Source organism: Pristiophorus japonicus, chromosome 1 (assembly GCF_044704955.1).
Source record: "Pristiophorus japonicus isolate sPriJap1 chromosome 1, sPriJap1.hap1, whole genome shotgun sequence".
In the NCBI taxonomy this organism is placed as follows: Eukaryota; Metazoa; Chordata; class Chondrichthyes; family Pristiophoridae; genus Pristiophorus; species Pristiophorus japonicus.
The window spans coordinates 28,032,088-28,046,001 of NC_091977.1; the positions used below are offsets into that span (position 1 = coordinate 28,032,088).

At 45.5% G+C, this 13,914-nt stretch overlaps 1 protein-coding gene across 3 annotated transcripts in view; it reads left to right on the forward strand.

The window, feature by feature from the left end:
• Positions 1-13,914, forward strand: part of cep44 (centrosomal protein 44) — an 84,134-nt gene that overhangs the window by 29,929 nt on the left and 40,291 nt on the right. For 2 of the 3 annotated variants that reach the window (XM_070896311.1, XM_070896400.1), the window contains exon 5: positions 11,403-11,510. In XM_070896311.1, coding sequence (XP_070752412.1) covers positions 11,403-11,510 — 108 coding nt within the window. The remainder of the gene's footprint in view (positions 1-11,402; positions 11,511-13,914) is intronic. The other variant, XM_070896490.1, reaches the window with a different exon arrangement.

A 13,914-nucleotide genomic window follows, 5' to 3' on the forward strand; every position in this document is an offset into this window, starting at 1 on the left:
AATGGATTGAATGTGTAATAATGTCTGTAAGCACGTCCACCGCCACCATCGAAAGCCTACGAGCCATGTTTGCCACACACGGCCTGCCTGATGGCCCATTGTCGCTGACTAGGACGTGTTTCACCAATGCTGAATTCAAGGAATTCATGACCCGCAATGGGATCATGTACATCACATCTGCCCTGTTCAAGGCAGCATCCAACGGCCAGACACAACAAGCAGTTCAAACCATCAAGCAAAGCTTGAAACGCGTGTCGGAAGGTTCCCTGCAGACCCGACTGTCCCGAGGTCTGCTCAGCTACCGCACCAGACCCCACTCGCTCACCGAGGTTCCCCCAGCTGAGCTGCTCATGAAAAGAGTGTTCAAAACAAGGCGCTCTCTTGTCCACCCTGACCTCCATGATCACGTCGCAGGTAGGTGGCATCAACAAAGCGTGTACCATGATCGTGCAAATTTGTCACGCGGTGTTGAGGTCAATGATCCTGTGTTTGCATTCAATTATGGACATAATCCACGGTCATAGCCAAAGAAGTGAGTAGGGTGTTTCAGGCCAAATTGGCTAAGGTGCAGAAAGCATTTGGACCAAATCAAATTACGGTTCACTAACAGCTACGAGCAACCCGAAGAGGACACCACCAACTTTGACCCTCCAACACACATACGTGGCAACCAACATCATGGTTGACCACAAAGCCAAAATCAACATCCCCGGCAAGGCCAGCTGCCCAGCAGCCCAGTGAAGAACCAACCAACTCACCCACACCTGCATTTGTACCGAGACGATCGACAAGGGAGCGAAAAGCCCCAAATCGTCTCCCCCTGTAAATAAGTGTACGATTGACTACGGGGGAGTGATGTTATGTATTGAACCCTTGGCAACCTGCATCACACCACCAGAGGGCCTTCCTGTTGGGAGTCCCAAGGGATCCCAGCATCTCTTGGGAGCACTGTATATAAGCAGGCCTCTCATGCTGTACCTGCTAATTAAAGGAACTAAGGTCACACTTATTGCATACAGTACTCAGTTCCATCTTTTATTATGAGCATAATACTCAGTGCCCTCCCGAATGCTCTTCCTCCACTTGGGGCGGTCTTTGGCCAAGGACTCCCAGGTGTCGGTGGGGATGTTGAACTTTATCAAGGAGGCTTTGAGGGTGTTCTTGAAACGTTTCCTCTGCTCATCTGGGGCTCGCTTGCCGTGTAGAAGTTCCGAATAGAGCGCTTGGTTTAGAAACATAGAAAATAGGTGCAGGAGTAGGCCATTCAAGGAGCAAACCTGGGACCTTCCTGGCCTGTACATTTACGCACTGAGCTATTGGGGTGTGCCCCCCACCCTCCCAAATGTAGTATATGTATGTTTGCTTAAAGGATTACTAATAGTGACTCACACTCTCTGTCTTGCTTTCTTTCCCTTCATCTCTCTCTCTCTCTTTCTGTCACTCTTGTGCATAGTTTAAGTGTAGTTTGGATGTGTAAAATTTGTTCTAAGTTTTATCTTGTACAATGTGTATAAGGGACTATGTTATTTCAAGGTAGAAACATAGAAAATAGGTGCGGGAGTAGGCCATTCGGCCCTTCGTGCCTGCAACACCATTCAATAAGATCATGGCTGATCATTCCCTCAGTATCCCTTTCCTGCTTTCTCTCCATACCCCTTGATCTCTGTAGTCATAAGGGCCATATCTAACTCCCTCTTAAATATATCCAATGAACTGGCATCAACAACTCTCTGCGGCAGGGAATTCCGCAGGTTAACAACTCTCTGAGTGAAGAAGTTTCTCCTCATCTCAGTCCTAAATGACCTACGCCTTATCCTAAGATTGTGTCCCCTGGTTCTGGACTTCCGCCAACATCGGGAACATTCTTCCCGCATCTAACCTGTCCAGTCCCGTCAGAATCTTATACGTTTCTATGAGATCCCCTCTCATCCTTCTAAACTCCAGTGAATACAGACCCAGTTGATCCAGTCTCTCCTCATATGTCAGCCCAACAATCCCTGGAATCAGTCTGGTGAACCTTCGCTGCACTCCCTCAATAGCAAGAACGTCCTTCCTCATATTAAGAGACCAAAACTGAACACAATATTCCAGGTGAGGCCTCACCAAGGCCCTGTACAACTGCAGTAAGACCTCCCTGCTCCTATACTCAAATCCCCTAGCTATGAAGGCCAACATTCCATTTGGTTTCTTCACCGCCTGCTGTACCTGCATGCCAACTTTCAATGACTGATGTACCATGACACCCAGGTCTCGTTGCACCGCCCCTTTTCCTAATCTGCCGCCATTAAGATCTTCTGACTTCATGTTTTTGCCACCAAAGTGGATAACCTCACATTTATCCACATTATACTGCATCTGCCATGCGTTTGCCCACTCACCTAACCTGTTCAAGTCACCCTGCAGCCTCTTAGCATCCTCCTCACAGCTCACACCGCCACCCAGCTTAGTGTCATCTGCAAACTTGGGATATTACACTCAATTCCTTCATCTAAATCATTGATGTATATTATAAATAGCTGGGGTCCCAGCATTGAGCCCTACGGCACCCCACTAGTCACTGTCTGCCGTTCTGAAAAGGACACGTTTATCCCGACTCTCTGCTTCATGTCTGCCAACCAGTTCTCTATCCACGTCAACACATTACTCCCAATATCATGTGCTTTAATTTTGCACACCCATCTCTTGTGTGGGACCTTGTCAAAAGCCTTTCGAAAGTCCAAATGCACCACATCCACTGGTTCTCCCTTGTCCACTCTACTAGTTACATACTCAAAATATTCTCGATTTGTCGAGCATGATTTCCCTTTCATAAATCCATGCTGACTTTGACCGATCCTGTCACTGCTTTCCAAATGCGCTGCTATTACATCTTTAATAATTGATTCCAACATTTTCCCCACTACTGATGTCAGGCTAACCGGTCTATAATTCCCCATTTTCTCTCTCCTTTTTTAAAAAGTGGTGTTATATTAGCTACCGTCCACTCCAGAGGAACTGAGCCAGAGTCGATAGACTGTTGGAAAATGATCACCAATTCATCCACTATTTCTAGGGCCACTTCTTTAAGTACTCTGGGATGCAGACTATCGAGCCCTGGGGATTTATCGGCCTTCAATCCCATCAATTTTCCTAACACAATTTCCTGACTAATAAGGATTTCCTTCAGTTCCTCCTTCTCGCTCGACACTCGGTCCCCTAGTTTTTCCAGAAGGTTATTTGTGTCTTCCTTCGTGAAGACAGAACCAAAGTATTTGTTCAATTGATCTGTCATTTCTTTGTTCCCCATTATAAATTCACCTGAATCCGACTGCAAGGGATCTATGTTTGTCTTCACTAATCTTTTTCTCTTCACATATCTATAGAAGCTTTTGCAGTCAGTTTTTATGTTCCCAGCAAACTTCCTCTCGTACTCTATTTTCCCCCTCCTAATTAAACCCTTCGTCCTTCTCTACTGAATTCTAAATTTCTCCCAGTCCTGAGGTTTGCTGCTTTTTCTGACCAATTTATATACCTCTTCCTTAGATTTAACACTATCCCTAATTTCCCTTGCTGGCCACGGTTGAATCACCTTCCCCGTTTTATTTTTACTCCAGGCAGGGATGTACAATTGTTGAAGTTCATCCATGTGATCTTTAAATGTTTGCCATTGCCTATACACCATCAACCCTTTAAGTATCATTCGCCAGCGTATTCTATCCAATTCACATCTCATACCATCGAAGTTACCTTTCCTTAAGTTCAGGACCCTCGTCTCTGAATTAACTGTGTCACTCTCCATCTTAATAAAGAATTCTACCATATTATGGTCACTCTTCACAAGGGGCCTCGCACAACAAGATTGCTAATTAGTCCTTTCTCATTACACATCACCTAGTCTAGGATGGCCAGCCCTCTAGTTGGCTCCTCAACATATTGGTCTAGAAAACCATCCCTAATACACTCCAGGAAATCCTCCTCCACCGTATTGCTACCAGTTTGGTTAGCCCAATCTATATTTAGATTAAAGTCGCCTATGATAACTGCTGTACATTTATTGCATGCATCCTAATTTGATGCTGTCCCTAACCTCACTACTACTGTTTGTTGTTCTGTACACAAGTCCCACTAGCGTTTTCTGTCCTTTGGTATTCTGCAGCTCTACCCATGCAGATTCCACATCATCCTAGCTTAATGTCCTTCCTTACTATTGCGTTAATTTCCTATTTAACCAGCAATGCTACCCCACCTCCTTTTCCTTTCTGTCTAGCCGTCCTGAATGTTGAGCACCGCTGGATGTTGAGTTCCCAGCCCTGCTCACGCTGGAGCCATGTCTCCGTGATGCCAATTATATCATATTCGTAAATAGCTGCCTGCGCAGTTAATTCATTCACCTTATTACGAATACTCCTCTCATTGAGGCACAGAACCTTCAGGCTTGTCCCTTTAGAATTTTGCTGTAATGTGGCCCTTTTTGATTTTTGCCTTGGGTTTCTCTGCCCTCCACTTTTACTTTTCCTCTTTCTATCTTTTGCTTCTGCCCCCATTTTACTTCCCTCTGTCTCCCTGCATAGGTTCCCATCCACCTGCCATATTAGTTTAACTCCTCCCCAACAGCACTAGCAAACACTCCCCCTCGGACATTGGTCCAGGTCCTCCCAGGTGCAGACCGTCAGGTTTGGTACTGGTCCCACCTCCCCCAGAACCGGTTCCAATGTCCCAGGAATTTGAATCCCTCCCTCCTGCACCACTCCTCAAGCCACGTATTCATCTTAGCTATCTTGCAATTCCTACTCTGACTAGCACATGGCACTGGTAGCAATCCTGAGATTACTACCTTTTGAGGTCCTGCTTTTTAATTTAATTCCTAGCTCCCTAAATTTAGCTTATAGGACCTCATCACGTTTCTTACCTGTATGCACCACGACAACTGGCTGTTCACCCTCCCCCTCCAAAATGTCCTTCAGCCGCTCCGAGACATCTTTCACCCTTGCAACAGGGAGGCAACATACCATCCTGGAGTGTCGATTACTGCCACAGAAACGCCCATTTGTTCCCCTTACAATAGAATCCCCTACCACTAAAGCTCTCCCACTCTTTTTCCTACCCTCCTGTGCAGCAGAGCCACCCATGATGCCGTGAACTTGGCTGCTGCTGCCCTCCCCTGATGAGTCATCCCCCCCCACAGCAGCATCCAAGATGGTGTATCTGTTTTGGAGGGGGATGCCTGCAGGGGACCCCTGCACTACCTTCCTTCCACTGCTCTGCCTGATGGTCACCCTTTCTCTATCTGCCTAAGTAACCTTTACCTGCGGTGTGACCAACTCACTAAACGTGCTATTCACAAAATCCTCAGTATCGCGGATGCTCCAAAGTGAATCCGTGCGCAGCTCCAGACCGCATTGCGGCACTGTCAGGAGCTGCAGCTGGATGCACTTCTTGCACATGTAGTCGTCGGGGACACTGGGTGCGTCCCTGACTTCCCACATAGCACAGGAGGAGCATCACACGGTTCTGGGCTCTCCTGCCATGACTTACGCTTAAATTAACTTAATTTGGCAACAATGTCAAAGGTTACCTACTGATAAGGAAATAAATGGGCAGGACCGGAACCAATGTCCTAGTGCTCGTGTTTGCTAGTGCTGTTGGGGAGGAGTTAAACTAATATAGCAGGGGGATGGGAACCTATGCAGGGAGGCAGAGGGAAATAAAAGGGAGAGAGGGAAAAGATAGAAAGGAGAATAGTAAAAGTGGAGGGCAGAGAAACCCAAGGCAAAAAAACAAAAAGGGCCACATTACAGCAAAATTCTAAAGGGGCAAAGTGTTAAAAAGACAAGCCTGAAGGCTCTGTGCCTCAATGCGAGGAGTATTCGGAATAAGGTGGACGAATTAACTGCACAGATAGCAGTTAATGGATATGATGTAATTGGCATCACAGAGACATGGCTCCAGGATGACCAAGGCTGGGAACTCAACATCCAGGGGTATTCAACATTTAGGAAGGATAGACAGAAAGGAAAAGGAGGTGGGGTGGCATTACTGGTTAAAGAGGAAATTAATGCAATAGTAAGAAAGGACATTGGCTTGGATGATGTGGAATCGGTATGGGATGGGTGGAGCTACGGAATACCAAAGGGCGGAAAATGCTGGTGGGAGTTGTGTACAGACCACCAAACAATAGTAGTGAGGTTGGGGACAGCATCAAACAAGAAATAAGAGATGTGTGTAATAAAGATACAGCAGTTATCATGGGCGACTTTAATTTACATATATATTGAGCTAACCAACCTGATAGCAATGCGGTAGAGGAGGATTAGGGATGGTTTTCTTGACCAATATGTCGAGGAACCAAATAGAGAGCTGGCCATCCTAGACTGGGTGATGTGTAATGAGAAGGGACTAATTAGCAATCTTGTTGCGCGAGGCCTCTTGGGGAAGAGTGACCATAATGTGGTAGAATTCTTTATTAAGATGGAGAGTGACAGTTAATTCAGAAACTAGGGTCCTGAACTTAAGGAAAGGTAACTTCGACGGCATGAGGCGTGAATTGGCTAAAATAGACTAGCAAATGATACTTAAAGGATTGACGGTGGATGGGCATTGGCAAACATTTATAGATCACATGGATGACCTTCAACAATTGTACATCCCTGCCTGGAGTAAAAATACAACAGGGAAGGTGGTTCAACCGTGGCTAACAAAGGAAATTAAGGATAGTGTTCGATCCAAGGAAGAGGCATATAAATTGGCCAAAAAAGCAGCAAACCTGAGGACTGGGAGAAATTTAGAATTCAGCAGAGGAGGACAAAGGGTTTGATTAGGAGGGGGAAAATAGAGTACGAGAAGAAGCTTGCCGGAACATAAAAACTGACTGCAAAAGCTTCTGTAGATATGTGAAGAGAAAAAGATTAGTGAAGACAAACGTAGGTCCCTTGCAGTCGGATTCAGTTGAATTTATAATGGGGAACAAAGAAATGGCAGACCCATTGAACAAATACTTTGGTTCTGTCTTCATGAAGGAAGACACAAATAACCTTCCGGATGTACTAGGGGACCAAGGGTCCAGTGAGAAGGAGGAACTGAAGGATATCCTTATTAGGTGGAAAATTGTGTTACGGAAATTGATGGGATTGAAGGTCGATAAAACCCCGCGGCCTGATTGTCTGCATCCCAGAGTACTTCAGGAAGTGACCCTAGAAATAGTGGATGCATTGGTGATCATTTTCCAACAGTCTATCAACTTGGGATCAGTTCCTATGGACTGGAGGGTAGCTAATGTAACACCACTTTTTAAAAAAGGAGGGAGAGAGAAAACGGGTAATTATAGACCGGTTAGCCTGACAGCAGTAGTGGGGAAAATGTTGGAATCAATTATTAAGGATGAAATAGCAGCGCAGTTGGAAAGCAATGACAGGATCGGTCTAAGTCAGCATGGATTTATGAAGGGGAAATCATGCTTGACAAATCTTCTGGAATTTTTTGAGGATGTAACTAGTAGAGTGGACAAGGGAGAACCAGTGGATGTGGTGTATTTGGACTTTCAAAAGGCCTTTGACAAGGTCCCGCATAAGAGATTGGTGTGCAAAATCAAAGCACATTGTATTGGGGGTAATGTACTGGCGTGGATAAAGAATTGGTTGTCAGACAGGAAGCAGAGAGTCGGGATAAACGGGTCCTTTTCGGAATGGGAGGCAGTGACTAGTGGAGTGCCGCAGGGCTCAGTGCTGGGACCCCAGCTCTTTACAATATACATTAATGATTTGGATGAAGGAATTGAATGTAATATCTCCAAGTTTGCAGATGACACTAAACTGGGTGGTGGTGTGAGCTGTGAGGAGGATGCTAAGAGGCTGCAGAGTGATTTGGACAGGTTAGGTGAGTGGGCAAATGCATGGCAGATGCAGTATAATGTAGATAAACGTGAGGTTATCCACTTTGGAGGCAATAACATGAAGGTAGAATATTATCTGAATGGTGGAAGATTCGGAAAAGGGGAGGTGCAATGAGACCTGGGTGTCATGGTTCATCAGTCATTGAAAGTTGGCATGCAGGTACAGTAGGCGGTGAAGAAGCCAAATGACTGTTGGTCTTCATAGCTGGGGGATTTGAGTATAGGAGCAGGGAGGTCTTACTGCAATTGTACAGGGCTTTGGTGAGGCCTCACCTGGAATATTGTGTTCAATTTTGGTCTCCTAATCTGAGGAAGGACGTTCTTGCTATTGAGGGAGTGCAGCGGAGGTTCACCAGACTGATTCCAGGGATGGCTGGACTGACTTATGAGGAGAGACTGGATCAACTGGGCAATTATACACTGAAGTTTAGAAGGATGAGAGGGGATCTCCTAGAAACGTATAAGATTCTGACGGGACGGGACAGGTTAGATGCGGGAAGAATGTTCCCGATGTTGGGGAATTCTAGAACCACGGGACACAATCTTAGGATAAGGGGTAGGTCATTTAGGACTGAGAGGAGGAGAAACTTCTTCATTCAGAGAGTTGTTAACCCATGGAATTCCCTGCCGCAGAGAGTTGTTGATGCCAGTTCATTGGATATATTCAAGAGGGAGTGAGATATGGCCCTTACGGTTAAAGGGATCGAGAGGTATGGAGAGAAAGCAGGAAAGGGGTACTGAGGTGAATGATCTCAGTAGTGGGTAAAATGATGGAATCAATTATTAAGGATGTCATAGCAGCGCATTTGGAAAGAGGTGACATGATAGGTCCAAATCAGCATGGATTTGTGAAAGGGAAATCATGCTTGACAAATCTTCTGGAATTTTTTGAGCATGTTTCCAGTAGAGTGGACAAGGGAGAACCAGTTGATGTGGTATATTTGGACTTTCAGAAGGCTTTCGACAAGGTCCCACACAAGAGATTAATGTGCAAAGTTAAAGCACATGGGATTGGGGGTAGTGTGCTGACGTGGATTGAGAACTGGTTGTCAGACAGGAAGCAAAGAGTAGGAGTAAATGGGTACTTTTCAGAATGGCAGGCAGTGACTAGTGGGGTACCGCAAAGTTCTGTGCTGGAGCCCCAGCTGTTTACATTGTACATTAATGATTTGGACGAGGGGATTAAGTGTAGTATCTCCAAATTTGCGGATGACACTAAGTTGGGTGGCAGTGTGAGCTGAGAGGAGGATGCTATGAGGCTGCAGAGTGACTTGGATAGATTAGGTGAGTGAGAAAATGCATGGTAGATGAAGTATAATGTGGATAAATGTGAGGTTATCCACTGTGGTGGTAAAAACAGAGAGACAGACTATTATCATTGAAGGTTGGCATGCAGGTACAGCAGGCGGTTAAGAAAGCAAATGGCATGTTGGCCTTCATAGCGAGGGGATTTGACTACAGGGGCAGGGAGGTGTTGCTACAGTTGTACAGGCACTTGGTGAGGCCACACCTGGAGTATTGTGTATAGTTTTGGTCTCCTAACTTGAGGAAGGACATTCTTGCTATTGAGGGAGTGCAGCGAAGGTTCACCAGACTGATTCCCGGGATGGCGGGACTGACATATCAATAAAGACTGGATCAACTGGGCTTGTATTCACTGGAGTTCAGAAGAATGAGAGGGGATCTCATAGAAACGTTTAAAATTCTGACGGGTTTAGACAGGTTAGATGCAGGAAGAATGTTCCCAATGTTGGGGACGTCTAGAACCAGGGGTCCCAGTGTAAGGATAAGGGGTAAGCCATTTAGGACCGAGATGAGGAGAAACTTCTTCACCTGTGGAATTCTCTACCAATTCACTAAATATATTCAAAAAGGAGTTCGATGTAGTCCTTACTACTAGGGGGATCAAGGGGTATAGCGAGAAAGCAGGAATGAGGTACTGAGGTTGCATGTTCAGCTATGAACTCATTGAATGGCGGTGCAGGCTCGAAGGGCCGAATGGCCTACTCCTGCACCTATTTTCTATGTTTCTATAAAAGAAGAAAAGATGAAATACTCACCAATCCACCAGCCAATCACTTACCTGCTTGGCTGTGATGTCACCCTTCGACTTGTTTTTACTTCTTTGTTTTACCCTCAGCCTCTGCACCAGCTGGCCCCCATCGATCTGCCGCTGCTCCTCTCGCTGCCACCGACCTTTAGCCTCCCGCGCCACTCCTCTCACGATGCTGGTCCCCAACGACCTGCTTTGGGAGTCTTGTGTCAGGCTTGTGAACAATGTGGCCCGCCCAACGGAGCTGGTCGAGTGTGGTCAGTGCTTCAATGCTGGGGATGTTGGCCTGATGTTGGGGATGGCCGATAACCACGCACAGACTGATGATCAAACCTGTGACACTCCTGGTCTGTATAGCTCAGCTGCTCAGTGTTTTAAACAGCTGAACTGTCGAGAAGAAAGTCCATATTTTAAGTCAGGAAGTGGAAATTGTTGAACGAGATGGATGTGGCAAAGTGCTTATTTTCACCTGTTGCACTGCACAGTTTAAAGTTTGCAGTTGCTTTGCCCCTACACAGCTGGTGTGGCAGTATGGCACTTGCTTCACAAATGAGATTGCAATCTCCATAAAGTGTGCGGGATTCACTCCAGTTCCTCCTGGACAAAAAAGGACACTTTAAAAAAAACAATGTCTCACTAATCTTGCTGGCCCTCGACCCAGCTCCCGGCAGGTTTGGCCTGGTGGGGAAGCCACACTGCTCCACCTCTCGGGCCTTCAGTCAAAACAGTCGTTTGGGTCCTGGTAATATAATCGGAGCCCGATCTGCATATTTAAAGAGGACCCTGCTAGCTTGGGGCGCGGGTGTCCTTGCTGCCTACAATTTAAAAGTGAAGTTGGCCAGATTGGGGTGGCACAGGCGTGGGTAAGACCCCCGCTCCATTTTTAACTGTCACCCCCTCAACCCCCACCCCAACCTAGTTTCTGCCAGGCAGGGGTTTTAAAATCGAGACGATTTCTCTCAATATTTGTGGGGGGTTTTTTGTTTCACTTTTTGCCCAGGAGGAGCTGGAGTGCATCAGCATACTTCCTTCAACAAATAGACTATCACATGCCTGGGTTAGAGCTCTGTAGATGCGTGAAGCTTTGCTGTATCTGTCGATAGTCTGGATAAAATGTATACCCTGACTTCTAACTTTCCGTCTCCTCCAAGTGTTACTAGGCTCTTTCTAAAATAAAACATTGCTGTGGCTGATTCGAGAATAACATCTACAGTACATAGCATATGACCAACAATTTTCCTTGTGATTTTAAAAAATGGCTTGTATTTGCTCAATATTTGGAGGCGGTCATGATGAGATGAAGACTGCACTAAACCAACAACTTAATTTAACAAGCACTTTGGTTTTCCTCACTATTAATAACCCTTTTTAAAATATATAGTGCATGTATGCTACAATGTCACTACTTATAAGTGGAACAGTAATTTTACTATAGCAGGATGCTAACCATGAGAAAACAATTCTATTTTCTTTTTATTTCAGGTCAAGGCACACCCAAATAAAAATTCAAGTTGTCCTGTAAAAATTCAGTCACGATTAAAATGTGAAGGACTAATTCCTGATCCCTTACCGTCTGCACCAAAGGTAACAGTAAGTATCAGTGTATTTTACTTACAAAATTGGAGAAGTTTGCGACACAGAAACTGGTCATTTGTCCCATCGAGACCATCCTTGTGCTTGTCACCACATGAGCAACCGTGTCCATATTCACTCACCTATTCGGTTCCTATCTTTTTTTAATTTCCTAATTATATAATTTATTTTGGAAAGAATTTATGGACTGCTTCAACAATGGTTTGTGGCACAAAATTCCAAATCCTATTCACCCTCTGGAAAGAAACTTTTTAATACTTCCCCTTTAATTCTTTTTGTTATAGAAATTTACAGCACAGAAGGAGGCCATTTCTGCCCGTCGTGTCTGCGCCGGGTGTCCTCTCATTACCATCTCTAACCAGTAGAAATAATCTACCAATATTTATCTCATTATAACTCTTCATAATCTGTCTCTGTTTTTGTGGAATAAAAATCTAAATGTATAACTTCTTAAATCTCTCGTCACAACTGTAATCCCTTATCACTGGGAACCGTTTAGTGAATCTGTGCTGAAACTTTTATATACTTCCTATTATAGGATGTCTAAAACATAGAAACATAGAAAATAGGTGCAGGAGTAGGCCATTCGGCCCTTCGAGCCTGCACCACCATTCGATAAGATCATGGCTGATCATTCCCTCAGTACCCATTTCCTGCTTTCTCTCCATACCCCTTGATCCCCTTAGCCGTAAGGGCCATATCTAACTCCCTCTTGAATATATCCAGTGAACTGGCATCAACAACTCTTTGCGGCAAGGAATTCCACAGGTTAACAACTCTGAGTGAAGAATCTGAGGTGCAGCCTCTTAGTGTCCCCCTCACAGCTCACACCGCCACCCAGTTTAGTGTCATCTGCAAACTTGGAGATAGGAAACTAGGGATGAAACTGTTATGTATATAACACCTTGTAGCCAGCGCTCTGGAGTCAGAATAAACACTCTATAATTATAATAATCCAATTGCAGCCTAACTAAGGTCTTGCTGTCCATGTCCTCATTGTGGATGATTGCATTGATATCTCACTTTAACTGATGGGTGGGAATACCTTGCCTCTTACTGAATCCTCCCTATAACCATGTTGCCAAGGTGGTGGTGTGGCTTTTATCCCCTTCCTCTGGTTCCTTCTCCTTTTGAGCACCTCACCTCGTTTCTGTTATGTCTCAAATAAAGCAATGTGACTGAGTACTGTAAATTTGAGTAAGTGTGACCTTAGTCTCTTTATTCTGACTCCAGAGTGCTGGCACAGCATGGGAGGCTTGCTTATATACAGTGCTCTCAAGGGATGCTGGGATCCCTTGAGTCTCTAACAGATGCGCCCTCTGGTGGCAGTAGAATGCTGGTTACAAGGTGTTGCTTACATAACAGTTTCATCCCTGGTTTCACTTTTAAAATCCTCGTCTACCATATCTCCAAGCACCATTCTGAGTTTCTCGCTGAGATATTTTCCTTCCTTTCCGCTGTCAGCCGATGCACTGAGTGACTCCGCATAGAAATGTAGAATCTACAGTGCAGAAGGAGGCCATTTCAGCCCATTGTGTCCGCACCGGCCGACAAAGAGCCTCATGGCCCTCAGCCAGCAGCCCTGAAGGTTACATATAAACAATGGCGGACAGGTAAAGAGCATCCGGCCCAACCAATCCGCCCCACACAACTGCGTTACTCCATGCATCGCAATATTTTACACTCCACCCCAACCGGAGCCATGTGATCTCCCTGGAGAGGCAAAAAAACATAAAAACCCAGGCCAATTGGGAAACACATCTGGGAAAATTCCTTGCCGACCCATCCAGGTGATCAAAACTAGTCCAAGAGATCACTCTGGTCGTATTAGATTCCCTGAAGTACTTGCCATCATATCTGCGTCAGCCAACAAAGGTTATCCAGTCTAATTCCACTTACCAGCTCTAGGTCTGTAACCCTGCAGGTTACGGCATTTCAAGTGCGCTTCCAGGCACCTTTTAAATGTGGTGAGGGTTTCTGTCTCTACCACCCTTCCAGGCAGTGAGTTCCAGACCCCCACAACCCTCTGCGTGAAGAAGCTTTCCCTCAAATCACATCTAAACCTTCTGCCAACCACCTTAAAACTATGCGCCCTGTAATTGATCTCTCCACCAAGGGAAATAGGCCCTTGCTATCCACTATATCCAGGCCACTCAAAATTTTATACACCTCAATGAGGTCTCCCCTCAGCTTCCTTTGTTCCAAGGAGAACAAACCCAGCCTATCCAATCTGTCTCCATAGCTAAGATTCTCCATTCCAGACCGCATCCTCGTAAATCTTCTCTGCACCCTCTCCAATGTAATCATGTCATGTCCTTCCTACAAGATGGTGACCAGAACTGCATGCGGTATTCCAGCTGTGGCCTAACCAGAGTATTATACAATTTAAGCATAGCCTCCC